We start from the raw sequence: 27,672 nt of genomic DNA on the forward strand, positions 1-27,672 counted from the left end.
GCTCCAAACAAACAGTATAATTATATTGGACTCACATTCTTATAGAGGTCAGCGTTCTCTCCGTCATCAGGAGATATAGGGACTGACTTAGGTAAAGGCAACAGCTGCAAGAAAAAAGGCAAACTAGAATAAAAGATTGGCCAGTCTTCAAATCTTGCACTGGCTGCTCATAATTTGTTCTTTCTATATTGCAGAGGTGATAGTGAGCACCAACAAAAAAGACATCTAATAACATCCCCCCTCCCCCCTTAAGAGTAAGAAATTGGGAAAAATAGGAAAAAAAGGGGTAATCTCGGGAGAAAACAAAAACCAATCAGGAAACCGATTTAAATTGGGTAATTATCAGGCCTGATATTGTTAAGAAGTGGTTGTGCGAAGTTCTAGACAATACAGTTTGTACATGCATTTTTGCAAATTGAGTTTAATAACACACATTGAATTAAGGACTGCTTATAAAATACATGTGCATGTACACACTGTACAATGCATCTTTCTCAACATCCTTCGTGGATTTACCGGTTGATATTACAATACATGTATGTTAAATGTTAGTACCTGTGTAGATTGCAGCCACCTTGCACATGCTGAAAAAGCTCTAGGCCCCCGTTTTATTACGTTTTCAATAACAAATTATAATATTTCAATGTACACATACATGTACAATGTTCAAGTAAGCCACTGAAGGGAGAGACAATTTAATTTGCATAATTATGTAGTACATGTACATGTCTTATCATCAATGAAAACAAATGAATGGAATGGAAACTCACAATGCGTGGAGACATAATACATTTTCACATCCAATTAGCAATGCAAACAACAAGGAAATACATGAATGCCTAGATGAAATTAATGGGTTGGCACAGAAAATAATTTGTTTGTATGAGAAAGAACCATTAAATGCTCTATATTGATCAAAGTCTTAGCAAGATATTCAGCTACATGTATTTCTAATGGCAGTAATTTTCTTTCAATTAGAATTTATCACTGTTAAAGGACAGGTTTTATTGAGAAAGAAAAATAATTGGCAAATTTCAAGCAAATAAAGATGTTATTTTAGGGTGAGCTGGGTTGAGAAAGATGTTATTTTAACTACACTGTATGCATTTAAAGCTATAAATAATTACCAGACGATGACTAATAGACTTTCCATAGCAGTAGCCTAACAACTGAGATAGTTTGTGACATGCATACGAAATGCACACTAATAATAATAATAATAATTTCTATAGCACCGTTTATCTAGAAATTCTATTCCGAAGCGCATTTATTATTACCCCGGTTTTAGCCTAGCTGCCATTACAGCGCACCAGCATTTCAAGGAATTAATTCCTGCCAGATACCCATTTACATCACCTGGGTTGAGTGTGGCAAATGTAGATACATGTCGTGCCAAAGGACATTAGTGCCGTGGCGGGACTCAAACCGTGGACCTTATGATCGACAGTCCAGCGACGTATCCACTTGACCACGACACCTGTACTCAAAGGTCACTTCTTGGAACTCCAAATACCCCCCCCCCCCTTACATCATTTCTATGGGAAGGAACTATTTTGGAGCACTGTGGATTGACCAATAAATTGGAACTTCTGGAGGGTGTTTCACAAAGATCCTAAGTTAAACTTAACTCTAAAGTTGGAGTTAAAAACTATGGAGAGTCATTGTAGCCTTAAAATAAAGTATATTCAAAAGCAAAATTTCAAGTTTTTGACTTTTTATAAATTCCACATCAAGAACATGAAACCTCCTTGATAATAGAAAATATGAAGGATTGGAATCAACATTTTATGCCTTTTGAAATAACTTTTACAATTTTTTTCATAAATGCTCATGGTTTTCCATAATTGTTAAGTCCAACTTAGAGATAAGTTCAACTTAGGATGTTTGTGAAACCACCCCCTAAGGGACATACACTACCGCTCAAAGGTTTTGGCACATCGGTTCGGTAACGGTTTGGTGCGCAATGTCCTTCGGTTAGCCTCCGAGGTTAATCTCCATGATTTTGTTGTTCACCGCAAAGTCTCGGTTAGCAAACGGTGAGCAAACGGTGAGCATACGGTGAGCAAACGGTTAGCAAGAGAGAGCGCACGCGCGGATTTCTCTGAACGGTGAGAAATCGCGGTTAGCTAAAAGCGCGCACGTGGTGAGCTAAGATCGCGCACGCATTGAAAGCTGTATTGTGACGTAACAATGACAGATTTTATAAAGCCTCATGCAGATCTAGGAATCACGTTTGCTAATGTATAAAGAATTAAATCAAGTAAATAATCATTTTTGTATCATTCTGTCGGCAATGACATCAAGTAAATAATCATTTTCGTATCATTCTGTCGGCAATGAAATCAAGGAAATAATCATTTTCGTATCATGCTGTCGGCAATGACATCAAGTAAATAATCAATTTCGTATCATTCTGTCGGCAATGACATCAAGTAAATAATCATTTTCGTATCATTCTGTCGGCAATGACATCAAGTTAATAATCATTTTCGTATCATTCTGTCGGCAATGACATCGAAGTAAATAATCATTTTCGTATCATTCTGTCGGCAATGACATCAAGTTAATAATCATTTTCGTATCATTCTGTCGGCAATGACATCGAAGTAAATAATCATTTTCGTATCATCCTGTCGGCAATGACATCAAGTTAATAATCATTTTCGTATCATCCTGTCGGCAATGACATCGAAGTAAATAATCATTTTCGTATCATTCTGTCGGCAATGACATCAAGTTAATAATCATTTTCGTATCATTCTGTCGGCAATGACATCAAGTAAATAATCATTTTCGTATCATTCTGTCGGCAATGACATTAAGTTAATAATCATTTTCTTATTATTCTGTCGGCAATGACATCATTTAATGAATCATTTTCTTATCATTCTGTCGACAATGACATCGAAGTAAATGATAATTTTCCTATTATTCTGTCGGCAATGACATCGAGTAAGTAATCATTTTCGTATTATCCTGTCGAGTATGATTGAGTAATATATATAGCAAGACCAATTTTTTTTAAATAATATAATAGCAAGCAAGACTAAGAAAATATCGCAAATATAGTTCACCCCTAAACTTGATTTATTCCACTCGCGTGGCCCTTGTCACATTCCACCAAGTCTCAAGAGAAACAAATTACGGTATCTCTTATCTTGTTGACATAATTATATCATTCAACGACTGACTCTTATCTTAATCTATTGCTGAGTGACTTGATGACAGAGAAAGTGCATGTTACGCAATGTACGGTCTCACCCAGGCAGGGAGAAAGTTATGGTTCCCACGCCAAGACCTTACTTCTTGGAGCCTTGCCAACTTCACACCGCGCGTGACTATGCGCTCATGAATATTGATGATTAAGTGTATTCATATGTATTTTAATGTACCATGTACGGACATGCTGAAAAACAGTTTATGCAGAGCTGAAATCATGTTTTTTAATCACCGTATTTAAATAAATAAATAAACAAACAAAACTTGCTCACTGATATGCAATATCAAGGTCATGTTCGAAGCTCCCGGCGGGCCTAATTCTATTGGTCAGATTTTATTACTCAGAGATTTTTTCTATTTTTATTTCCTCTTCAGAGGTATTTATTCGGTTATAAAATACATTTTACAACAAATAATTCAAACTGGAATATACATTCAACTTACACCTCATCTCTTGAAATCTTCACAATAAGATAAAATCAAGGGCTATAATGTTGAAGGTCATTTGATATAACATCTGAAATGTTATCCAAACACAGATCATTTTTAAAAACATGCCAAATTGCAAGACTGTTGTATGTTTTCCCTTGGAAGTATACATGTAGTTTGACATGTGTATATTGTGCATATGTAATAATTACATTTATATAGTGTTGGAAAAATTAGAATCTGCACAAACATCGGGTATTTTCGTTAATTATCAGTGTTTCCTTGAAGTTATACCGCCGATAATGCAACAAGCGTTTACTTTGGGGCGAGTGAACAAACGATTCAGTTGTTTTGCATCCATTTTCACCCGCTTTTTCATGCAAAATGTTTTCTTCATTCTTTCTTCTACTCTTTCACAATCTCTCATATCCGAAATAATCCATAATGGCAAACGATGTTAGTAGGATTTACATCATAACACAAAGGATAAATTAACGATGTACATGACATTTTCTCTCAATTTCCAAATCGATATTTTCTCGGCGTCATGATAAACATACGATACCTCCAAACACATTGCTTCCTGTCCTATAATTGACGTGAAACTTGCATCAGAAAATGTACCCAAACCCCAAGATTCTATCAAGCATTATATGCAATCAGTATTTAATCCGTTAAATAATTTCCAAATAGTAAATACCATTAAGGGGACCTTTAGAATTGGTTCATAAAAGGTGTATTGTTTCTCTAATCTCCCGGCCAGCGCCCTCGTCATCGGGCTCTTTGAAATAAGGGGACCTTTAGAATTTGTTCATAAAAGATTTCTTGAAGTCCGGTTTCTTTTAGGCTCAGCTCACATTTTGATGTGTGAGGGGTTCTCTCTCTCTCTCTCTTCAGATGAACTGAACTGTATTGTTCCCATTCCAATACAATTTACATATACTTACGAACCAAGTCATAATTGTCTGGCGGCCGCCAGATAATTCTATCTTTCCTTATCATGATTATGTTATTTTCCTTCTATCTTCTTCACTTTCTACCTTTTCTTATGTTATTCTTTGTTTTTATCCTTCCACATTCTTCTCTTTTTATTTTCCGTATGTTACTCTTTGCTTTTATACTTCTATCATTTCCTCTTTCTATTTTCATTTTGAAATTCTTTGTTTTCCTTTCTATCTTCTGTTCTTTCCTGTAATTATTCTTTGTTTTTATCTTTCTATCTTCTCTTTCTATCTCGCTATCTTCTCTTTCTATCTCTCATGTTATTCTTTGTTTTATTTCTCTTTCTATCTGCATCATAACGAAGGAAATATAGCTAGATTATTTGGCGGCCGCCAGATAATTCTATCTTTCCATATGTTATGTTGCTTGACTTCTATCGTCTTCTCTTTCTAATGGTTGAGTGCAAATGAGGTATTGCCTGGGTTATCAGGCTACACATGAAGAGAAAATATTAACAAAATTATCCATTTTCAATGTTTAGGTAAGATTCAAAGCATACTAGCTGACATTAGAAGGCGGACGTGGTTTATTTAAAAACGCTCAAGAAAAGCCTGAAATACAGGCGCGGATCCAGGGGAAGGAGTGTGCTTGGCCCCCTCCCCCTCCCCGCCAAAATAAAAGAGAAAGAGAGAATGAGAATAAGGGTAAGGGAAATAAAGAAGAGAGGAAGAAGGAGATCCTTTATTGTAACTATTTTTTGTATACAACTCGTGAAATATATTGACCTGTTTCGTTTTGTTTGTTTTAAAATTAATCAAGTTTATTTGTAAACACTAGCATTGGCGGATCCAGCGGGAGGGGGGGGGGGTAATATGATGTACATTTTGTTTCCATAATAACGGGAGACGGTCAATCCCATGAATACAAGAAAAAGGGAGGAGGGGGAGCCAATAACAAATAAATAAATAGCAACGAAACGAACAAACAATAAATGAATCAGAAAATAAAACGAAATCGGTGAGATGGCCTCGGACCTCCAATTATCACCTTATTAATCAATCAATAATGATACCCCCTTCTACCTTTCACTCTATATCACCGATTGCGCTCTTATCCCTCCTTTTCTAATATTCCTCTCTTCCTTCATTCCTTCCTTTCCTTTTTTTTATTTGTCCTTTATAACATTCGATTGTCTTTTGTTGTCTTCTACTATTTCTCCCCGTCTATGTCTCTCTCTCTCTACAGTTATTTAGGATATCTTAAGTCTTATGGGGGGGGGGGGGGGGGGGGTGAGCCGTCTCGGCCTACTGAATTCATTAATGTTCGTTTTTTTTTTAGGTGCCTTTTTCCAGTTTCGGAATTATGGACCCTATTTCATTTTCGGATTATGAACCCTATTACATATTTCGGAAATACGAACCTTCGGACAACCACCCTCCCCCCCCCCCGGAACGATAACTCCCGTGGGCTATAACATCCGAGGACAAATACCCCCCCCCCCCCCCCCCCCCCCCCGGAACGAATATCCACGGAGAATTAGCTCCCCTAGGACAAATATGCCCCAACGACAAATATACGCCCCCCCCCCCCCCCCGTTCAATGAAGGGGAAGTCCACCCTGATGATAATTTGCATTTTTTCGGGGGGGGGGGGGGGGGGGGGTGAAAATCAAAGGGGGTAATTTTCCGAGGGGGAGGGGATAATTGCCTTGGCCGGGGGTGTTCGTCCTATTACCCTTTTATTTATATCAAGTCTCTTCCTCCCATGTAGATTTCCTCTCCCACGAATCCTTTATTCTTATCCAGTTTCTGATTCTTCCCATCTATTTAAATATTTCCTTGTATACTTTATTCCGTTACAGTCGCCTCTTCGTTCCATATATTTCCTTTCTCTGATATCATTTAATCTTTAATATCTACATGTATTTCCCTTCCCTTTTATCCTTTAATCTTTGATTGGTCATCTGAAGACATCACCCTTCATGGATGTTTACAAGTCCCGTCAGACATTGATTGATTAACAAGTAAATGACATGAGGTCACTGTCCTCCACACCTCTACCTTACCCCGTCTTTCTACTTCCCTCTCTGCCCTCTCCCTCTCTCTCTCTCTCTCTCTCTCCTTCTCTCTCCCTCCTCCACGTGATTACATTTCCCAGACATGTTTTGACAGTTCTTATCTAAGAAATATGACACGCCCCAGCCAGCTGAAACTGAAAAGGCTTGTATAGTCTGCCAATTCAGACGTCATACCATAAATGACAACTGAAAACAAGCAAATATTTGCTTTAAAAAATAAAATTGCAAATTATTGTTTAGCCAATGAGAAGAGCTAACTTGTCATCTGAAAATCAGCATTTCGAGATAGAACGAGATTGTACGAATCGTTGTTGTAGTCGTTTTAAAATGGAATTCTTGTGTCCGAAACTAGACTTTTAGCTTCTATACCATTGATGGCTCCAACGACGTGTGTAAGGGAATTAATCTTTCGGATAACTTTCATCTGATTTTCGGATTTATAGTTAAACATGGATATTCTAAAAGTGGGATCCCGTCATAGAATCAGGTAAGTATGCAATACATTATCAATCTGTAGCTTAAAAATCTGCAGCTGCTTGTTTATTCTTAGTTGGGTCGTTTGTATTTTCAAACCAGAATGAGCAAAGCGGTATGGGAATATTTTATGAACAACTCATGTCCTATGTAATTATCAAACTTGCGTGCCTCGCGTATCGATGAATGAACTTGCTTGCTTTTGTTTTGTCTTCGGGTTACTAGGTTACACGCTGGGGTAGTTTAAGTTTATCAGACCATTATAATGTTCAATGTATTTGTGGCTGCTTTTACCTCTTGAAATAAAGGCTCTTCGTTATTCAAATATTCAACAATTATTCTGAAATAATGATGGTATTGTGAAATCCAACAAAAACTCGTTATTTCTCATTATCAAAGAACATTTTTTCAGCTAATTACAAACAATGCCTGGTTGGCTAAGCCTATGTAGATGTACGCGCTACCTTTCCCTTTCTAGTCTGGTGAACGACCATCATGTGCAGTACGTCCGAACTTGTGGAATCAAGTCAGTCAATCGGCAATTTCCATTCATTACAGATCAAAAAATAGAAATCCCCATACATGACTCACTCACAATAACACACACATTTTTATTTACGTTTTGAGGAATCAAGAAAATAATCATTTTCGTATCAATGTCTAGCCAACGAAATCAACTAAGTAATCATTTTCGTATCATTCTGTCGCCAATGAAATCAACTAGGTAATCATTTTCGTATCATTCTGTCGGCAATGACATCAAGTAAATAATCATTTTCGTATCATTCTGTCGGCATTGACATCATTTAATTAATCACTTTCGTATCATTCTGTTGGCAATGGAATCAAGTAAACATTCATTTTCGTATCAATGTCTAGCCAATGAAATCAACTAATTAATCATTTTGTCGTCAATGAAATCAAGTAAATAATAATTTTCGTATCATTATGTCGTGTGTTTATGCTCGGAATGAAAAGAGTATTCTTTTACACTATTGTAATGTAACAATGACATCAAGTAAATAATCATTTTTGAACCATTCTGTCGGCAAAAAAATAACTAAGTAATTATTTTTGTATCATTCTGTCGGCAATGAAATCAAGTAAATAATCATTTTCGTATCATTGTCTTGGCAATGAAATCAACTTTATAATCATTTTCGTATCATTCTGTCGGGAATGACATCAAGTAAATAATCATTTTCGTATCATTATGTCGTGTGTTTATGCTCGGAATGAAAAGAGTATTCTTTTACACTATTGTGATGTAATAATAAACTGATTGTGACGTCAGTGGCAAGCGCGCATCCGTATGATAAAATAAAACAAATAACTTGACTTTCCGCGTACGCGTGTGCAACTTTTGAGAGTTCTTTGGATACGCGCTCGCAGACTTAGCGCGCACATTTCTTTTTGTTATTTATTCCTCGGTTAGCAAACGGTGAGCGTACGGTGAGCAAACGGTGAGCAAACGGTGAGGAACCGAAGTTGGGCGTACGGTGAACGGTTCCTCGCCGTTCACCGTACACAGTTCGGTGCGGTTTACGGAGCGGAACCGATGCCAAAACCTTTGAGCGGTAGTGTACATGTAATTTCTACATGTAGCTATGGGATTGTCCTTACCTGTTGAGGGGCATCCTTCTCCGAGACTAGCCACTCCAGTTCAGATGCAGCCGGGAGTTGACGGAAGGAGAACTTCTTGATGAGTGAAAGTGCTATGGATTCTGCCGAGTGCTGGTTGGAAGAAGACGGTTCTATCTTGCACAGGGGTATGACCGTCTCAAGAGGGTACATCTGGTTGGCTCTCTTCAGGTCTGCGTCTAAATATGAAGCAAATGGGAAAGTTAAAAGATAAAGTTCAGTTCTGGTCATGCGATTGCGCCTTGAGGACGTGCGCTATATAAGAATCCAATATTATTATTATTATTGTGAAAGAAACGTTGTGGAATCAATTAGACAAGGTTGATCATCTAGCATATAAGTATTGGTGTGTACTGCAAGGTTCTGGAATCATCAAAATGAAGAAATTTGGCCCAGTCTTGGTAAATCTACAAGCAATGTACACAGAAAGATGTATATGGGACCACACAAACATGTGGCATAAAAATCTGTCCCGATTTGTATGATGTTACATGCCATATTTAGAATATTAAAGCATTTGAAGAGTCATACTTTTCAGAGAACATTAAATATCTGATGTTCTTCCACACCTGCATATTAACAATGATAACACTCACAAATTATTTTTCACCTCCTCCCAGAACTCAACCTTCTCTTTAACTTCTTTCGTTCAGTTGGCAGCAAATCCCACCAAAGAATTTGAGACTTGAACAATTTGTTTTGACCATGAATTGTGTGGTTTTCAGGTAGCCTCATTTAAAAAAAAAATTATCCACAAAGAACATATCCCAAGCCTAATTAACAAATGTAAAAAGTACATGTAACTGGAGTCACTTCAAATTTTTAGTATGACAACTGTTGAAAAACATGTTGGGACAGAAGTTGTAAATATTCTATAGAACTGTGCATTATCTATTGTTTAATATACATACTGGTTCTCTCTGGTGATAGCAGAACAACAAGGCTAGAAGCCCTTCAGCTTTTGTTATTTTGAGAAGGGCCAGTGCCCAGTGATATACCTACATGTAGCTATAAAACCTAAACCTAACCTATTACCAAATCACAACCATAACCTTCACCCTAAAGCTTTGATTTAAAAATATAAAAAAAGCAATGCTGCTGAAGCAAATCCTGGATTAAAGAAAAAAGAAAGAATAAGAAACAACAAAATAAGAAGTAAAAAGAAAAGGAAAGAGAAAAAAGAAAAAGAAAAAGAAAAAGAAAAAGAAGGAAAGAATAAATAAACTTTGAACCACTCCATTTGAATGGACTACCGGTATTTCATGGGTCTTATTAACAAACCTGAATAAAGCGACCCCAGTGACGCAGTCAAGCCTTTTGTCTTCATAGCAACCAGATTGGTATCCAGGGAAGAATCAGTCACTACAAAGTCTTCTGCTTCCTCCATAGATTCCTCTGAAAGGTGAAATTTTGAAAACTAGGTGGATAGTGATTCTTTATAATTTTGATATACATGTATTTGGATGCCCCTAAAACACTTCTGCTTTCCAGAAAAATTTAATATAAAAATTTACAGGTGCTCCTGGTAAATTTTAATAAATTTCAAATAGTGCCTACGGCCATAGAATGGAGGCTGCGACCATGAAAATCTCAGAATATGCATCTTGCCCTCGAGATGGAGCTATACAACACTGAATATTGTATGATCGCATATACTTCGAATATCTTCATTTGAACCAAATTCATGACCCCATACCAAAACTTTGTATTACCTTTAATTGAAAAAAAAAGGTCAAGGAAACTGTTCCCATTAACGATAAAGCCTTGGTCAGTGTGCAGTATGCAGTGGTATACCACTGTATATACAGTATATAAATGCTTCAAATTCCTATTGCATATCTTATACCACAGATCTACAATGTTTGTGAATATAAGTAGGACCTACGTTGCCATTCATTTACACGTTCAAAGTAAAATAAAGGTGGTGATTTACAGCGGTTTATATCTGAATTAGCTTTAATGGTAACAAAAAACTATTACTTCAAATCATTCTCACATTTTAATCAGGAAATACATGTACATACCATATAAAAATATGTCTGCAATGCCACTAATAAATAATCTGTATGATAGGACCTACTATAAAACTTTGATATTCGACAGGAAAGTTGCATATCAAAATCTTTATTATTTCCTTTCTTTTATAGTACTTAGATTAAATAAAATACATAAAGTGAACAACATACATAACATGTAATCAACATCAATTTATACATTTTGTTTACACATTTGTAAAACACTGTTGTCAACAGTGTTACATTTGCTATGTTGACAATAGCTACCTGCTTTATTTCATCAAAACTAGTTTAGGCTTTGGGTCAGGAGAGTCAATTGACCGTGGGGCAAATGTTGAAGGAGCCTATGTGTCATACACCTGTTTATAGCGATGCAAGAAGACTACAATTGCGTGCATTCAACTCAACAAACCTGAATCAGACAGATATTGCAGCGATTCCGTTTCATCATGCTCAGGACTCCAAATTTCACAATCTACATAACATATAATAGTTTGAGAGTAGGGCATGCATACACACAGCAGAGTAAGGAAACAATATTTACAATGGTGAAAAAGAAAAGTGGTGACAAGGAAAAGAAACAAACAGAAATGGGAAGTACATTGCAATGGAAATTGAAAGAAAAGGTATATTTGTAGATAAATAGAAAAAATAGAGAGAGAGATACAAAATTAAATGAAATAAGCAAGAAATAAATAATGAAATAAATGATTAGTGCAAAATGTTAACTATCAAAACACTTGAATAATATAGATTGTATAAAATGTTCAGTAAAACTTGATACATCAGCACAATTTAAATGAATTTTTAATATTACACAAAGCAGTCACTTCTTCTCACAAAAATCATACTTGTGATGGGATTGATGATAGATAAAACAAAACGGTGATGGGAGTAACATAAATTGATTCAAATAATCAATGATAAAACATCATACAGTATGTTAAAATTAAAACTTGAGTATTATCATTATAGACAAAGGTACGGTAGTGAATGATACATGTTTATTCATACTTGTATCATGGAAAATCTGCCTCTTTTCACTTTTAAACTCAACCAAATTTCCTTGCTGTGTCATACTCATTTATTGATTTTTAGAAGGCAGCAAGAAAACACTACATAATATTTTCATGTGGAAATAGCTGTGGCAAGCCTTGTATTAAAAACATAATATTTTGTACTTGTACTGAAAACACTGCATTTGTAAAGAATATATTTTGAGCCAAAAAACACAACAACGCTGCAATAACATTAGGCGCGTCTTCATCATCTCGAGATTGCCAAATAGCCCACTATTTCTGATTTGGGAAATAATCCCGAAGTTACAAATTGGTCTTCATCAGCTCAAGATTCGTCCTTGAGACTTGAAACTCAACCTTGAGAAATTAGCTCGAGATATTTTGCCCAGCGTTTGCGCATAGTGTGAGTCTTCGGTCTGGTGAAGACGCACCGGACAAATAGCTGGATATTTTGCCAAATAGTGGGATATTTTGCAAACTATCCCAAGATATCTTGGGATGATAATCCCAACCTAATATCCTGCTAATTGCAACTTCGGGCTGATGAAGACGCGAAGTAGCTGGATAGTTCGCGATCGGGATTGTTCAAATGGCGGGATATTTGGCAATCTCGAGCTAGTGAAGCCAGGCCTAATTTTATTAGTGCTGTAACATCACGGATATCTTCAATTCCGTTTAACCGCCAGTCAAAACCGGACGGTTTTCGGTTAAACGATTTATTTAAAAAAATATTGAAAAAAAAAAAAAAAAATGATTTTTTTTTTTTTTTTTTTTTTTTTTTTTTTTTTTTTTTGCCGTGTGAAAAAGCGGGGAAGACTGCGAGGTGATTTAATTGAAGGCGCCGATTTGTGCTTGTGAACAAGTCACAAATAATAGTAACAATGTCGTTTTTAGAATAATGTGTAAGATCATTAATGTAAATTAAAAACAGTAGAGGACCTAGGATAGAACCTTGTGGTACACCATGTGTTAAACTTGGATGAATATATATTGAGATCTATTACAAAGATTACTTTCAAACCAAGATGACAGACAAATTGGAGTGTTGTTCTAGTTTCCAAGTGGTAAGTCATCACACCGATTACTAAGCGGGGAGAAATTGCCAGGCATAGTGCCAGGTGGAGGGGCATAAATCGAAACTTTAAAAAAAATAAATAAAAAAAAAAAAAGTTATTGAAAAAAAAAAAAATTATTAAAAAAAAAAATTAAAAAAAAAAAAAAAACGGGAAAACGAAACCGTCCAATTGAAAACGGAATCCGCCATGGGCGGTCGGATACCGGACGGTTCAACGTTTGACTACAGCACTAAATTTTATCTATCTCAAAGTTGGATGGACATGCAAATCTCTTGAGAGCTGGAAGGGTGTAAGATCCTTTACTTTCACAACTTCCTTCTGCCTCTCAACAGCCACTGTGATGATCTAGTGTAACTTACCGGATGGACTTGGGTCCTGTTCAGAGTGCATCTTACGTTCCCTCTTCTCCGTTCGTCTGAGACGTATTCTCTGCTTGAGTCTCTGGATCTCTTCGTCTGAGCCGTCTGATTCGTGGTCTGAGGGTGTCTGTCGAGTTAGCTGACGGCATTTGATCTGCTCTACGGCTGCGATGATGGCCTCCGAGATGCAGAAGTGGGCATTCTCCTGAGCAGGGAAAAAATTAATATTTATTTTATGGGGTTCTTTTCTGATTTTCGGGGGCTCTTTTGGGCATTTCGGGGACAAATTCGCCCTGAGCCCCGGTGTATTTTTTCACTGCTCCTGAGCAGTACATGTATATAGGAGATACAGTCAAACTTGCTTAATATTCACCACCTGTCTACAAGGACCACCTGTCTACAAGGACCACCTGTCTACAAAGATCACTTGTCTACAAATATCCCCTGTCTACAAGGACCACCTGTTTACAAGGGTCACCTGCCTACAAGGATCACCTGTCTACAAAGACCACATCTTTCCCCCGTTGAAAATGGATTCTCTTTGAAACATGTACTAAAAGAACCTGTCTTCAAAGACCCCCTGTCTACAAAGACAACTATTTGTGTTTCCCTTGAGTGGTCGCTATAGACAGGTTTGACTAGCATGAGAGTATGACACAATTCGGCTTCAGATGGCATTAGCCTAATCCATTTCACGTTTCTTTATCTTTGAATATATGCAAGTATACTTAGATACCTTATTTGCAGGCAGCTACTTTTTTTTCTTCATCCAAGTGCCATTTATTCACATGTAAAATGATTTTTTAATTTACAACTGACAGTAGTTTTTTGAGGACAGCTAACCATGCCATTGTGTGAACCAAAATTTAAAGGTTAAAAGATTCAGTTTATTTCTGGTCATGTACATGTTATTGCATTGAGAGTGATACAAGGGGTTATTGGATATATGGTTGAAATAAATGACACATAAATGTGGAGCGCCAGGAGTGACAAGTCTGATAGATATGAGCGCTATACAAAAACCAGTTGTTATTATTATAAGAATAACTGTGTATATTGTTTATTGTGAGGGCTTTAAAATCATCAATTGACAACAAGTTGATTTCATTTTAGCTGTACTTTATAAGGAGAAAGATACAAAGAGAGAGAGGGAGAGAGATAGAGGGACAGACAGAAAGATACAAATAGAGAGAGAGAGAGAGAGAGAGAGAGAGAGAGAGGGACAGACAGTCAGTGATAGAGAGAGAGAGAGAGACAGAGAGAGTGAGAGAGGGACAGAAATATACAAAGAGAGAGAGAGAGAGAGAGAGAGAGAGAGAGGGACAGACAGAGACAGAGAGAGAGAGAGAGAGAGAGAGGGACAGACAGAGACAGAGAGAGTGAGAGAGGGACAGAAAGATACAAAGAGAGAGAGAGAGAGAGAGAGAGAGAGAGGGACAGACAGAGACAGAGACAGAGAGAGAGAGGGACAGACAGAGACAGAGAGAGTGAGAGAGGGACAGAAAGATACAAAGAGAGAGAGAGAGAGAGAGTGAGAGAGGGACAGAAAGATACAAAGAGAGACAGAGAGAGAGAGAGAGAGAGGGACAGACAGAGAGAGAGAGAGTGAGAGAGGGACAGAAAGATACAAAGAGAGAGAGAGACAGAGAGAGTGAGAGAGGGACAGAAAGATACAAAGAGAGAGAGAGAGAGAGAGGGACAGACAGACAGATACATGTAGATAGAGAGAGGGACAGAGAGAGAGAGAGAGAGAGTGAGAGAGAGAGAGAGAAACACAGAGACAGAGAGCGTCATGCAATGTTTTAAGCAGTACTAGTATTGTGTATTGTAATGTTTCTGAATCATCGAATGACGAATAGATGTACAGTAATAGTGCCTTCTTACAGAGAAACATACTAGGAGAGGAATAGCGCATACCTTATCAACTTCTGGACATGTAGCAAAGTCTTGTGAGGAAAGGAATGTGAAGAGAGATTCTCCTTGACTGGGCTGGGGGAAATACCCATCACATGCTGGAGACACACTTCCTATATAATGTATCAAAACAAGGTCCAGGGAGAGAGAGAGAGAGTGAGAGAGAGAAGAGAGGAATGTGAAGAGAGATTCTCCTTGACTGGGCTGGGGGAAATACCCATCACATGCTGGAGACAAACTTCCTACAATATACAATACAATATATCAAAACAAGGTCCGGGGGGTGTTTCACAAAGATCCTAAGTTGAACTTATCTCTAAGTTGGACTTAAATATTATGGAGAGCTATTTGTAGCCTTAAAATGAACTTAAATTCAAAAGCAAAAATTCAAGAATTTTTTACTTTCAATCAATTCCACATCAAGAACATGAAATCTCTTGATAGAAAATATGAATGATTAAAATCAAACATGTTATGCTTTTTAAAATAACTTTTACAAAATATTTTCAAAGATGCTAACGGCTTTCCAGAATTTTTAAGTCCAACTTAGAGATAAGTTTAACTTAGGATCTTTGTGAAACACCCCCAGATGGTTAACATAACATTTGGAGCTGAAATCAACTTACATGAAGCTTTGGGTATCTCCAAAATAAAAGTGGATTTATTAGTCATGACTAACTCTTAAAAAGCAACTAAAGGTTGCACAAGAATGGAACCAAAAGGATACCACTTCCATAATGCCCAGTGCTGAAAAAGTTCATGTACATGTAGCAAGCTAGTGAGGCATTAGGGATAGACTCTAAATAGACTCCGCACATTTTACAACATTTCTCTGGATTCAGGAACAATCTTCTGCAGACTTCATTTCATAATGAAGTTTATGATTATCTATTGAAAGACTTGACATGAAATTCCATGACAAATGACTACAAAATTTACTGTAAAATCTATGTGCGCTCAGTCAGTAGAGCGACGCCTCACAACCGGGAGGTCGTGGGTTCGAACCCCGGTCACGTCATACCAAAAGACGATAGCCTAATAATAGCCTAATAGCCTAATAGTCCACTCCAAATTTTATTAAACCGAAACGGAAATTCTTTTTGCCCAATTGATCGTGAGCCCGGCGGCCACTGAGCAGCGCCAGATCGACATTGCTCTATCCCTTATAATTACGGGAGTTGCTACTACTTGTTTGGCGTTCAGCGATAAGGGATAGAACAACGTCGATCTGGCGCTGCTCAGTGGCTGCCGGGCTCACGATCAATTAGGCAAAAAGAATTTTCATTTTTGGTTTGATTTAATAAAATTTGGAGTGGACTTTAAAAGATTATTATTATTATTATTGTTATTATTATGCATTGCTTTGGTAGTAAATGTTGACCTCCAAGAATGGTGGACCTGTTTACTCACCCACATCTGATGCCCGCCTTACAGTGAGAGGTTGAGATGGAAGAGAAGAGGAATAGACCTCACCCTTAGATCTCTTCCCATTATAAACCTTGTCCTCAGGAACAGATTCTCTCCTTAGCCCTTCTAACCCTCCCCCTCTCACATTGGTGATTTGATCTGACATGGAGCGGGCGTGTCTCTTGTACTTCTGCTGGACCGGAGGAGGGGAGGGCGTCGCCGCCACGTCGAGCTCCTCGCTGCTTCGCCGGTGGAGAGGCTTTGCCTGGCGCCCTCTACGAGCAATTTCACCCAGGAAACCAAACTGATCCTCCTCTTCCTCCGAAAAGAGGAGCTGTTCACTGCTGGAATGGAGAAGAGATTGGTGACTTGAATTCAAGGAGTTTCCATTTTTTAAATCCTTAGTTCTGTAGCCTGGCTCAAGACCGCTGCTTGCACCAGGCTCTGATGAAAGTGAGGTGGTACTCTTGGAAAGCACAAGTTCTTCCGTGGATGATTCTAAGGTTCTTGCAAAAGCGGAAGAGGAAGGCGAGTTGTCGTAGGTGAAAACCAACTTGCTGTGGATATCATGGCTGTCGTTTTCATCTTCTATATCCTCATTATCTCCAACATCTTCCCAATACATAGCACTGTCTCTCCTGGAACGAATGGAAAGATCGCTGCTACCGTTTTGAGCTACTGCGCTAGAGTTTTTTCGCTTGGCAGAGAACCGATTGTTTTCATTCTCGTCAAATTTCCTCCTTGCAACAGATGTCCTCAAGAGGGCAGTATCACTCTCCGCACGAAGGAGACCATGTGGTCTCTGGAAACTCTCTTTCGTGATAGGAATCGCTGGACGATTCAAAAGTGGATCCGTAGCAAATTCAATTCTATTGTCAGTTGTAGCACCAACAGTGCTGGACCCTTGATTTGAGTAACCTTCTAGTAAAGCTTTCAATGCATCTTTGGCAGAGTTTCTGCGGATGTTGGGACTCTGTCCGAAGGCTTGGTCTTCTGTTGTCCCTAGGACCGAGTCTGCCTTTGGGGAGGTGAAGAGGAGAGACTCAGAGGCATGGTGATGGTTCCTAGGAGTTGGAATGATATCCCTTCCTGATGACATACTGGGTGCTCTGGACAGCCTTGGACTTCCATGCGAAGCTACAGATCCAGGGAAGGAAGGACACTTTTGAAGCTGTGTACAAGATTGAAAACATTGAAGGGAAATAATGATTGATCTAGAAAATCCAAGGATTCTCTCTTAATCTATTATCGTAAAATGTGCTGAAATGATAGAAACTGACCTCTTCTACTTTTCCTTGTTTTTCTAACATCAATGTTGTTATGGCAAACACATGAAGATGAAAGTTTAATTTCATGAATGATTGATTTAATTTATATATTAAGCATTTTTTAAATTTTTACCAAAGCGACTTCATTTAATAGTGATTGCAACACTGTTTTATAAGAAGGCCTTGTTAATCAACAAACAAACATTTAGAAGTAAACAAACATAAGATAAAAACAGCAAAATGTTAACTCGGCGAAAGTAACATTCTTAAAGACAGGACATTTTACTAATTTTCCTTGTGTTAGGAGCATCTAATTATAATGAGTTATATATAATTTTAAATCCGAGGACCTCCTCTTTTAAAATCAATCCTAAAATCATATCTGGCAACTGGTTGGTGGTGTGCGGTGTCGGGTCACACATGTGTTTCTTACCAAGTTAGGATCGACCTGAGCTAGAAGGCGAGCATTGTTTTGTTCTACGGCTTGAAGAAGGATGTCTAAGGCTGAGGAGTAAGCTGTGTTACACAGGAAGGCATCATCTGAAATTGCACAAAAAAGAAAACACCTTACTTTATATGTATTGTTCAGAAGTTGGAAAAGACAACAAAATATATAATAGTAAATAAATGTATTAAAGTTTTAATAAATGATAAATAAATGAATAAATAAATGAATGATTAAACGAATAGGAAAGAAATACATTAACAAATAAATAATAACAACAACAAACCACAAATAAGTATATAAACAGATTAAAAGCATGAAGAAAAAAAAATTGGCTAAGCAACAATAGGTGTTTGCAACATTTGGTAAAATATATTATTTGAATATTTACAATCATTCTTTATACTTCATTCTGGACGTCCAACAAGACGATGTACATTGTACATGTACATGTACAAATGTACATCAGGCTAAAACATGCATGCGCACGTCACACAGGTGTATATAAACAAGCTAGATTAAAGAGATTGAATAGTTAAATATTAGTCCAAATCTTACCTACACCTGTAAACCTAAGTAAATGAAGAAATTATCATCTAGACAGAAGTATACTTGCTAACCACATACATGTACAACACAGTGCGCAGTATATGCACTCATGACCAATCAGCAGAAGCACCGTTCTCTCAAAACTAAATTATACGTGTACATGTACATGTAGGCCTATACATGTAGGTAGACCACTTAATGGTAAGAACAGAGAGGAGAATATGAAACTAAACCTAATTTGTTGCATTCAGATTGTCATGGATGAGAAGGAAATAGATATATATATGTTTATGTAAAGTGATTAAAGGGATAGTATAGTGTTTAGAAGTTAAATGGAATTCATCAAAAAACCTTGGCTATATTGTTTTACTTTCAACAGGCATAATATTAAAATAACAGGAAATCATTGGCACAAGTTTTTCAAATGAAGAATTTTGGAATGTTATAGTAAACTGTACCTTTATTCGCATTTTAATGGCAAAACTTTCTTTGCAAGGCACTTATTGTGTCATGTACTACATGTACATGTACACCAATGCACATGATCAACAGCATTCAAATGAACAGCAGTGCTTCCCCAAATTTACATCATTTTAAGAATTAGTGCAGGTACCATGTACATGTACATGATGTACATGTAAGTTTGCATTTAAGTAGCCACACGTACACTGTTCATGTACAGGGCCTCACTGTATTACATGTACATGCAAGTTCAGATTATCAGATTATCAATCCCCCCCCCCCCCCTCCTCCATTCAGACTTCTTAAATTCATATGAAATTTATTATCTACAGTATATATAATAAGTAGTTGCATTATTTTCAAGTCTAAATGTTAAAGCTAATGACCTCTAGTATTAAGGGAATCCTTGTCGAGAGAGCATGGCTATAATTCATCCTGGATTGTTTATCCTGCAGTAGATTGATTGTTTGAACCAGTAAAATAAAAACGAACGCACAGAAATTTACTGGAAATAAATACCAGAACTCTCATTTGCACATGATGACCTGTGTTTAATAATAAGCACATGGTACTGGTGTCAGGCCTTTATAACATTTCAAGATGATTTACTTTCTATGCTCATTACTAGCCCCTATTAAACATTTTCTACAAAATCATTTGGCACATGTCATTAATTTGTAATCTGAAACATTCGGCGTATAGTTTTGTTGGATTCTGTGAGAATTTATTTTCTATCTTTACCAGAAATCAAACTTACATGTACCTTTAAAGGAATAGTTGAGTTTCGGTATAGAGGGCGCTACACAAAACAATTTATTTGTGAGATACCGGTAATTAAAAAATGAGTGTCAAATTAGAAAGAGCATACAATTTAAAAGACAAAATCATCTTTGTTTGATCAAAATCGTTGTCATCCACTCTGTACATGTATATGTACAGTGTATGCCCCTTTCCCTGAATCCGATGACCAGGGTAATAATATATCTGTAAAGCGCTTAGGCATATCGTTGAATCAATGTATTAAGCGCTATATAAAAAACAGAATATTATTATTATCATTATGACGATTCTAAATGAAGTTTCTTACCAGAAGATGTCTGGACCACTCTAAATGCCCCTTTCCTAAATGACGATTCTAAATGACATTTCTTTACAGGAGACGTCTGAACACTCTATCATTTTACAAGACTACAAACTAGCTCAATGACCATGTGAGTAGGAAAGATAGACTTACATGTATGTCTCTGTTTCATGAGATCATTTCCTCTTTATTACAGATCAATGGCAGGAAATACCAGAATAAACCACACTCTGTCTTCGATATTCCGTCTTTCAGAAGAAAAACATTGTCTAAGACAAGTCAATATTTTAGAATTTAAGCTTATCGCAAGAAAAAAGGAACATTGAATGTATCAATAAAGATCTTAATATTATACAAAATTTCAGGCTTTTGTACATTTATGTGGGATTTGTGCTTTATATTCGCTATAAATTGCTGTCATGTACTTGTTAAAGCTTATCTGCCGTAGTTTATAGGAGGGATTAGACCGCCCTGCAAGGTCACTGGACAGGTGGTTATCTCATCAACTCAGCTCTCAGTTACCATAAGAAATAGAGGATCATGGGGGACCAATGGTCACCGATTAGGCATCGTTTGTTATATAGAGGGTGCAAGTAGCTATAAGTAGTGCAGTGGGCCTTTAAAATTTGACAAGTACAAACCTGTACATGTACTACATTTTTCTTTAAAATGTACATATTTTCATCGCCTACCGGTATTTTAATAATATACTGTAGATAATGTGTACGGTACATGAATTACTTACATGAATTACTGTTTACAGTAGCACATAATTTTTCTTTACAGCAAACAAGTTCATCATCCCTTGTCTACATATTCATTAGTGAATGTTTGCTTATACATGTGTTTAATAGGGCAGTGATACAAATTGCATATAATTACACCACTCTGGGTGTGTAATTAATAATTTCCTGTAAACAAGTAATCCACTATACTCTGCCCAATACTTAATTCCCTTTAATTCTGAGGTCGTGGCCGATTTCCTAAACCCTCTATTACCAAACTACAGCCAGGGTCGATCCAGTCATATTTTTAGTCATGATCATAGTATTACATGGTCACTAACTCACCCTACATTATACCTCCAAACTACACAAATACCGTACACACGGGACTATTTACAAACTTGTATTTTCTGTTGTCCCGAATTCCAAATGCACATTCACATTCTAGGTACAGATTCATTAAAAATGATTAATCTATTAAATCATAGACTCATGTACTGAAACAAACATGATACAAATTAGTGGTTTATGGAATGATAAACTTTAAAATGGTATTTGAATTTGAATTTGAATTGAATTTGAATTTGAATTTATTAACAACAAGATAACAAAATGTTACAAACGTACATTCAAGTGGGTAACAGAATAACATGTCTATACTTATCCATGTACATGAGTTACAAAGAAAAAGAAAATATCCATAGTTGAACCATATGTACAAATTAAATTAATCATGTATCATGTCATATCAAACCTGTGAATATACGTAGAGATTTGTGGCTGGAATTCAAATTCACAGAGTTCCAATAGCGTATACAGTAAGTGATTTAAATAAAGGATATTTTAAACTTAAAAACTTAAAATGTTCTTAAAGGGAGAACCAAAAGTTAGCAAGAGTGCTAGTCGGGATTGGTTCTCCGAGTTTCAAAAGATGCATGCAGTCATATTAATATTTATTTTGACTTGATTTAATATTATTTGGTCCTTATGATTCATCTCTGCTTTTTGAGTGTTTGGAGATCAAGGTACCGGTACTGTTTAGATATATTTAGTATAACAAAATTCATAGAAGAACATCCCTCGTTCTTGGTATTTACAAATTAAAGACAAATGCTAGAGTCATCTGCACTTTAGAGAGAGATTGAGAGAGAGAGAGAGAGAGACAGAAAGGATTTCAGAGAGAGAGAGAGAGGTTTTTGTTTAAAGCAGAAATAACATTCACATTGGTTTAGATTTGAATCAAGTTTTTGTATGGATTACAGTACAAAGTTTAATACAGACTGTGCTTTTAGGCTATTTTCACAGCGATGGACTATTTCCTCTTTGCTTGTTTAACTACTAGGTTTGATGCGTGGACCATGTAGAGTGTACATATACATGTACCTAGCACGTTTACATGTACATGCACTTTGTACCAAACTATCAATGTAAACACATCCACTTTGAAAACCAATCAAGTTGTTAATTACGGTTCATATGATGCCATACGCATATTAAACATTTTCAATGAATAATTATCCTAGTTTTGCCACATGATTATTGCATGTAGTACACACATCAATTCCGTAAGGAAGTGAGAATGTAATTGTAAATGATGGGAAGCAATAAATATAACAAGTCGTGAAAATCAATTTCCTGTACATGTATTGTTTCAATTTGTTGGTGTGTGCACATGGATGGACTTTGACCCCAATTTTGTATCACCCTAAAAGTCTAGTGCATAGATGGCCATCCCAATAATATTTCTCATGATTTAATTTTGATCCTATACTACAGTGTACATGTACTATTTACATTGGTATTGGATAAATTTGTTATATACACTGTTTTATTTTTATGCTGCCGGCCTAGTAAATGCAGTATACATGTACCATATGTCTGATATTACGACACAGAATTTCATTATCTTAATTATTGCATATACTGTACATGTACTAGCAGGTCATTGTCCTGAAGAAAAGCAAAATCACTATTTCTTGATTTTTTAAATTTTCATTTCATTTTCTCCACCTTAGTTGTGGGCAGGGGGCAGATTTACTAGGCAGGGAGGGGGTATACCTGTTGCTACTTTGGTGTGTGAACATTGTGCATTTAAAAGTTAAACAGACACACAGTCTACATACTCTCTCTCTCTGTCTCTCATCTTTCACTCTTATCTTCATTTCTTTTTCTTCTCTGCTGTACACTTTATCAAGAACGCAGATCGGATCATTCCTAAGCATTTTTTTCAATTCGTTTTTAAAATGCACCTCTTCCTTCTAATAGATTTCTTTTAAGAAATCATGTTGTGTCCACATTTAACACGGATTCACACAAATTATCATGATCTTTGAAGAGCATTTTCTATTCTTTTTTTTTATCCCTTTCCTTCATCTCTTCCCTTTCCCTCACCTCTTCTTTTTTCTTCATTCTGGGGGCCATTCAATTGGCTGGGGGGGGGGGGGGGGGGCATGTGCAGAGAAGGAAAGTTTCAACTGCAAACATCTGATCTTGAGTAAAACCACTCTGAAGTTTTATTCCTTGAATGACATTTCAATCTCATTATCAAGGGAAACTTTCAATGCCAAATTACCGTAATCACCACTGCTCTCAAAATAATTACAAGTACTTGAGACAGAAATAATCCTTTAATTTGATCTAGAATTAGATGCATACATGCCAGTATGTGGACATGGCATCTCAAGTTTATTGAAAATAGAAAGTTTTCAAAACTGATTAAAATTAGAAACAGTACTCGAGATAAAAATAATGATGCAGCAGAGAGAGGATGATTAAGAATGATAAATGAAAGGGAAATGAATCTTAAACACAATTACACTTCAAGAAAATAACCCTTTATAACATCATTTGTTTCTAATTGAAAACAAAATAGTAATTGATACTTGCTCATGTCATTAAAACCAGAACATATACCGGTAGATGAATATTAAAACGGGTGAGGGAGTAAGAAAGATATAAATGTAGACAAAGACAAAGAGTGAGAGTGAGAGAGTGAGGGAGAGAGAGAGAGAAAGAGAGATATTGAGAGAGAGAGATATTGAGAGAGAGATATTGAGAGAGAGATATTGAGAGAGAGATATTGAGAGAGAGATATTGAGAGAGAGATATTGAGAGAGAGATATTGAGAGAGAGATATTGAGAGAGAGATATTGAGAGAGAGAGAGAAAGAGAGAGAGAGATATTGAGAGAGAGAGAGAGAGAGAGAGAGGATTGACAGAAAGAGAGAAAGAAAAAAGAGACAATTTAAAAGAGAGAGAGAGAGAAAGAGAGAGAAATAAGAGGGGGGGGGGGGAGATTTTTCAAGCACTTGGCACTCTATTCTACATATACCTTTACACAATTTAGTCCAGGGTTAAAACTATGAATTTTTTGTGTGTGGGATAAACAGTACTGGGATATCTTCCATTGATTACCATCATAAGGGCATGTATCGTACACCCCCCCCCCCCCTTACCCTCCCACACACACACACAAACACACATCCTCATGAATTCTTACCTGAGTAAAATTCCCTGAGGTGACTGGTTACTGAAACTAACATCCTGAGCTGGTAACTGAGAGTATGGTTCTCCAGACTATCCTGTAACCATAGCAACCCCTTGATACGGCCCTCCTGCTCCGCTCTGCGGCTGAGCTGGTCTATAGAGGGGGCTAGCACGGGCTGGATACGACGGAGTCCAAAGACAAAATTCCAGTAGTCTTGATCAGGACACTACAATAAAATAATTAGGAAAATCTTTATCATGAGCACATGAACATGCACACTATACACTGTAGAGCTGTACATACATGTACATTTATTAATTCATTCATTCAGTGAAAATAATACACGGGAGCTCGGGGCGAAATAGCACCCAAAACAGCCCTTGAAAATCAGAAAAGAGCCTTCGTAAATTTGCATAGAGTCCAATGAAAAGAAATTTTAAACTGTTATTTTCATGCAGGCAAGCTTGAAATGTAGCCCCCAATAAATAAATATTATTTTTTTCCCTGCATTCATTCATTCTCTTTTACTCCCTTTGCAGGAATCCTCTCAGTGTGCCCAAATATCAGCTTTCCCATTTCCAAATGTTTTCAACGTACATGTAATTTTGTTATCAAGGTACATGTATGAACTGTCTACATTAAAGTAGATATTCATTGAATTCAATAACTAATTTTATGTTCATTATTGCAAAGTTGAAACTTTGATTCGACAAGGTACAGTGTAATCAAAATTCAGTGCTTGGAAACATTCGAAGTAATGAATATTATAAATTACAAAACGCTTAAAAACAGCCCCGGCATAGCACCTGAAGAGCTCTCCGAACGCTGCTGAGATGTGTGAGATCACAGTATGGACATGATTTGCACAAGCAGACAATGTCCCATGACATCTCACACATTTTCAGTGCCTGTGTTTTCATCTTCTTTTGAGTTCTTTCTCTTATCACTACAGTCATGCTTAATGTATGATCTATTGCCTCACTCTAAACCCGCGCATGGTTTTATTTTGATGACAAATGCACTGATACAAAAATAATGGAATCTGTCGCTTGTAAACAAAATAAGATGCCATTGTATATTCAGCTGCACACACCGCGGTATGTTCGGCGTTCCAAGAGGGAACAAATGCCGTCCTTAGTATCATTCTGGGGGGTTTTCAATTTGAAAGTCTGGTTACTTTGATTGTTAATTCATCCCTATCCTGTGTGTTTACAAGCAAAAGATTTTAGTTATCAGAATCTGGCCATATCCCCTTTTGAATGGTTTGACATGCCATTATATTCATATACACTTAAAACTCATTATAATTTGACAAATAATAGCTTTGCAATTATGTGCATTCTTTATGGGATGTTGTCTGCTTGGGCAGTATTGGTCCATATAGTGACGTCATTAAAACATCGTTATTTTTCCGGCGAATCTCTCGTATATTCCAGCTCGAGCTGCTATGGAGGTGGTTGTATTTGTTATTTTTTTATAAATCACCCGATATGTAGTTGACCTAAAACTTGTACGATGGCCAACTTTTAGCTCACCAGTTTCTAGTGATACATTAGTTGACATATTTGTGATTTTCTTTGAATTTCACCTTTAAAAGACTATGTCACTGCACGAATATGAAGAATTGGGTGCCCAAATTTAAGGTGGGGGCTGCAGAATATTGATAACATTTAAAATGTAACTAATGAGCTTACAGCATGAGGTATAAGGCCATGCTTTAATATTCCATCGAGTTGGTTGGCCAATCTGTTGAGACCACCATACATGGACCATACATTGGAGGCATTGGCAGCAAGCAGACTCTCTATCGTTGCTTTCAACTTCCACAGTAATCCATAGTGCTCAGGGTATCTGTAAAGCAAAACAAAATTTTGGTAATAAGACAAACTCTCCTGAAGTGGAATATTAAATGGATCAGAAGCGAATTCCTGCATCCTATCTTCATGTACATTCCCATATTTGATGGGAAAATGTACTTGTTGAAAACCAGTTTATTATTCAGTAGCGACTAGCAATCAATTGATAATTAATAATCAATATTGCATGACATCTGGCCACCGATGGCCCTTCAAGAAGCCAGCGAGGCATACCTAGTTGGCCTCTTTGAGGACACCAACCTGTGTGCCATCCACGCCAAGAGGGTTACCATCATGCCCAAAGATTTTCAATGGCTTCTATTGGTAAATCAATAATGATAAATCAAAAAAGCTGTTCATGATGACCATGGCCCGACTGGAGATGCCGGTATCTGGATCATTTTTTTTTTTTTAAATGCAAATTTGCCATGTAAATGTACAGTACATGTATGTATGTGCCCCTCCATTCACGAGCACCCACTTGTAATCACTAAACGTACAGGTACTTCAAATTGGCTGAAGCGGTAACGTCAATGTGATAGAGTGCCTGCTACTTTCCCATCTGTTCCAAAATATAAAATGACTAAAATCTAAATTTGTCAAGAATTCATTGCTTAGGAGGGTCTATTCTTTTTAGACGACCTATAGTAATATGCTATCTATAATATATTGTGTGTAGTGCCCCAGGGGAGAAGGAACTTCAATATAAACTTTTGCCATTTTGTTTCTGTTATTTTTCTGCTTTCATACAAATCAACTTTAAATAATACAAGGGTTGGATTGCCCTTTAAGCTCAAGCTATTTTTACCAAATATCTTCAGATTTTTATCTTCACTCGCATATATTCGTAGATGATAATGAAATATGGAGCACAATTACTGCATCTATGACGATTTTTTTAAATATTTGGATATTGTTTACTATTTGATAATTATTCTATTGATTAGGTACCATAGACCGTTTCTTCAGTGCTTTTGTAGAGTTGGAAATCACATTTAAAGATAAAGACCAGTTATGGTCATGTGATTGCATTGTATAAGAAACGTAGTGGTATCGATCATAAAAGGTTGATCATTTAGCATTGGTGTGTACTGCAAGGTTCTGGAATCATCAAAATGATAAGAAATTTGGCCCAGTCTTGGTAAAGTTATTATCACTGTACACAGAAAGATGTATATGGGACTACACGACACATGCATCATATCTATCAGGTCCAAATAGATAAAATA

General features: G+C 36.8%; 1 protein-coding gene across 2 annotated transcripts in view; it reads right to left on the bottom strand.

The window, feature by feature from the left end:
• LOC591550 (run domain Beclin-1-interacting and cysteine-rich domain-containing protein) overlaps positions 1–27,672 on the bottom strand; it is a 42,158-nt gene that overhangs the window by 11,876 nt on the left and 2,610 nt on the right. Inside the window, exons 3-12 of one of the 2 annotated variants that reach the window (XM_030981611.1) lie at positions 26,282–26,438; positions 24,600–24,813; positions 18,273–18,379; positions 16,575–17,742; positions 15,168–15,277; positions 13,251–13,455; positions 11,209–11,271; positions 10,063–10,176; positions 8,764–8,960; positions 36–104 (exon numbers count right to left, since the gene is read on the bottom strand). In XM_030981611.1, the coding sequence (XP_030837471.1) occupies positions 36–104; positions 8,764–8,960; positions 10,063–10,176; positions 11,209–11,271; positions 13,251–13,455; positions 15,168–15,277; positions 16,575–17,742; positions 18,273–18,379; positions 24,600–24,813; positions 26,282–26,438 (2,404 nt within the window). The remainder of the gene's footprint in view (positions 1–35; positions 105–8,763; positions 8,961–10,062; positions 10,177–11,208; positions 11,272–13,250; positions 13,456–15,167; positions 15,278–16,574; positions 17,743–18,272; positions 18,380–24,599; positions 24,814–26,281; positions 26,439–27,672) is intronic. The other variant, XM_030981612.1, reaches the window with a different exon arrangement.

This window comes from Strongylocentrotus purpuratus, unplaced genomic scaffold (genome assembly GCF_000002235.5).
Source record: "Strongylocentrotus purpuratus isolate Spur 01 unplaced genomic scaffold, Spur_5.0 spur5_scaffold_12, whole genome shotgun sequence".
NCBI lineage: Eukaryota > Metazoa > Echinodermata > Echinoidea > Camarodonta > Strongylocentrotidae > Strongylocentrotus > Strongylocentrotus purpuratus.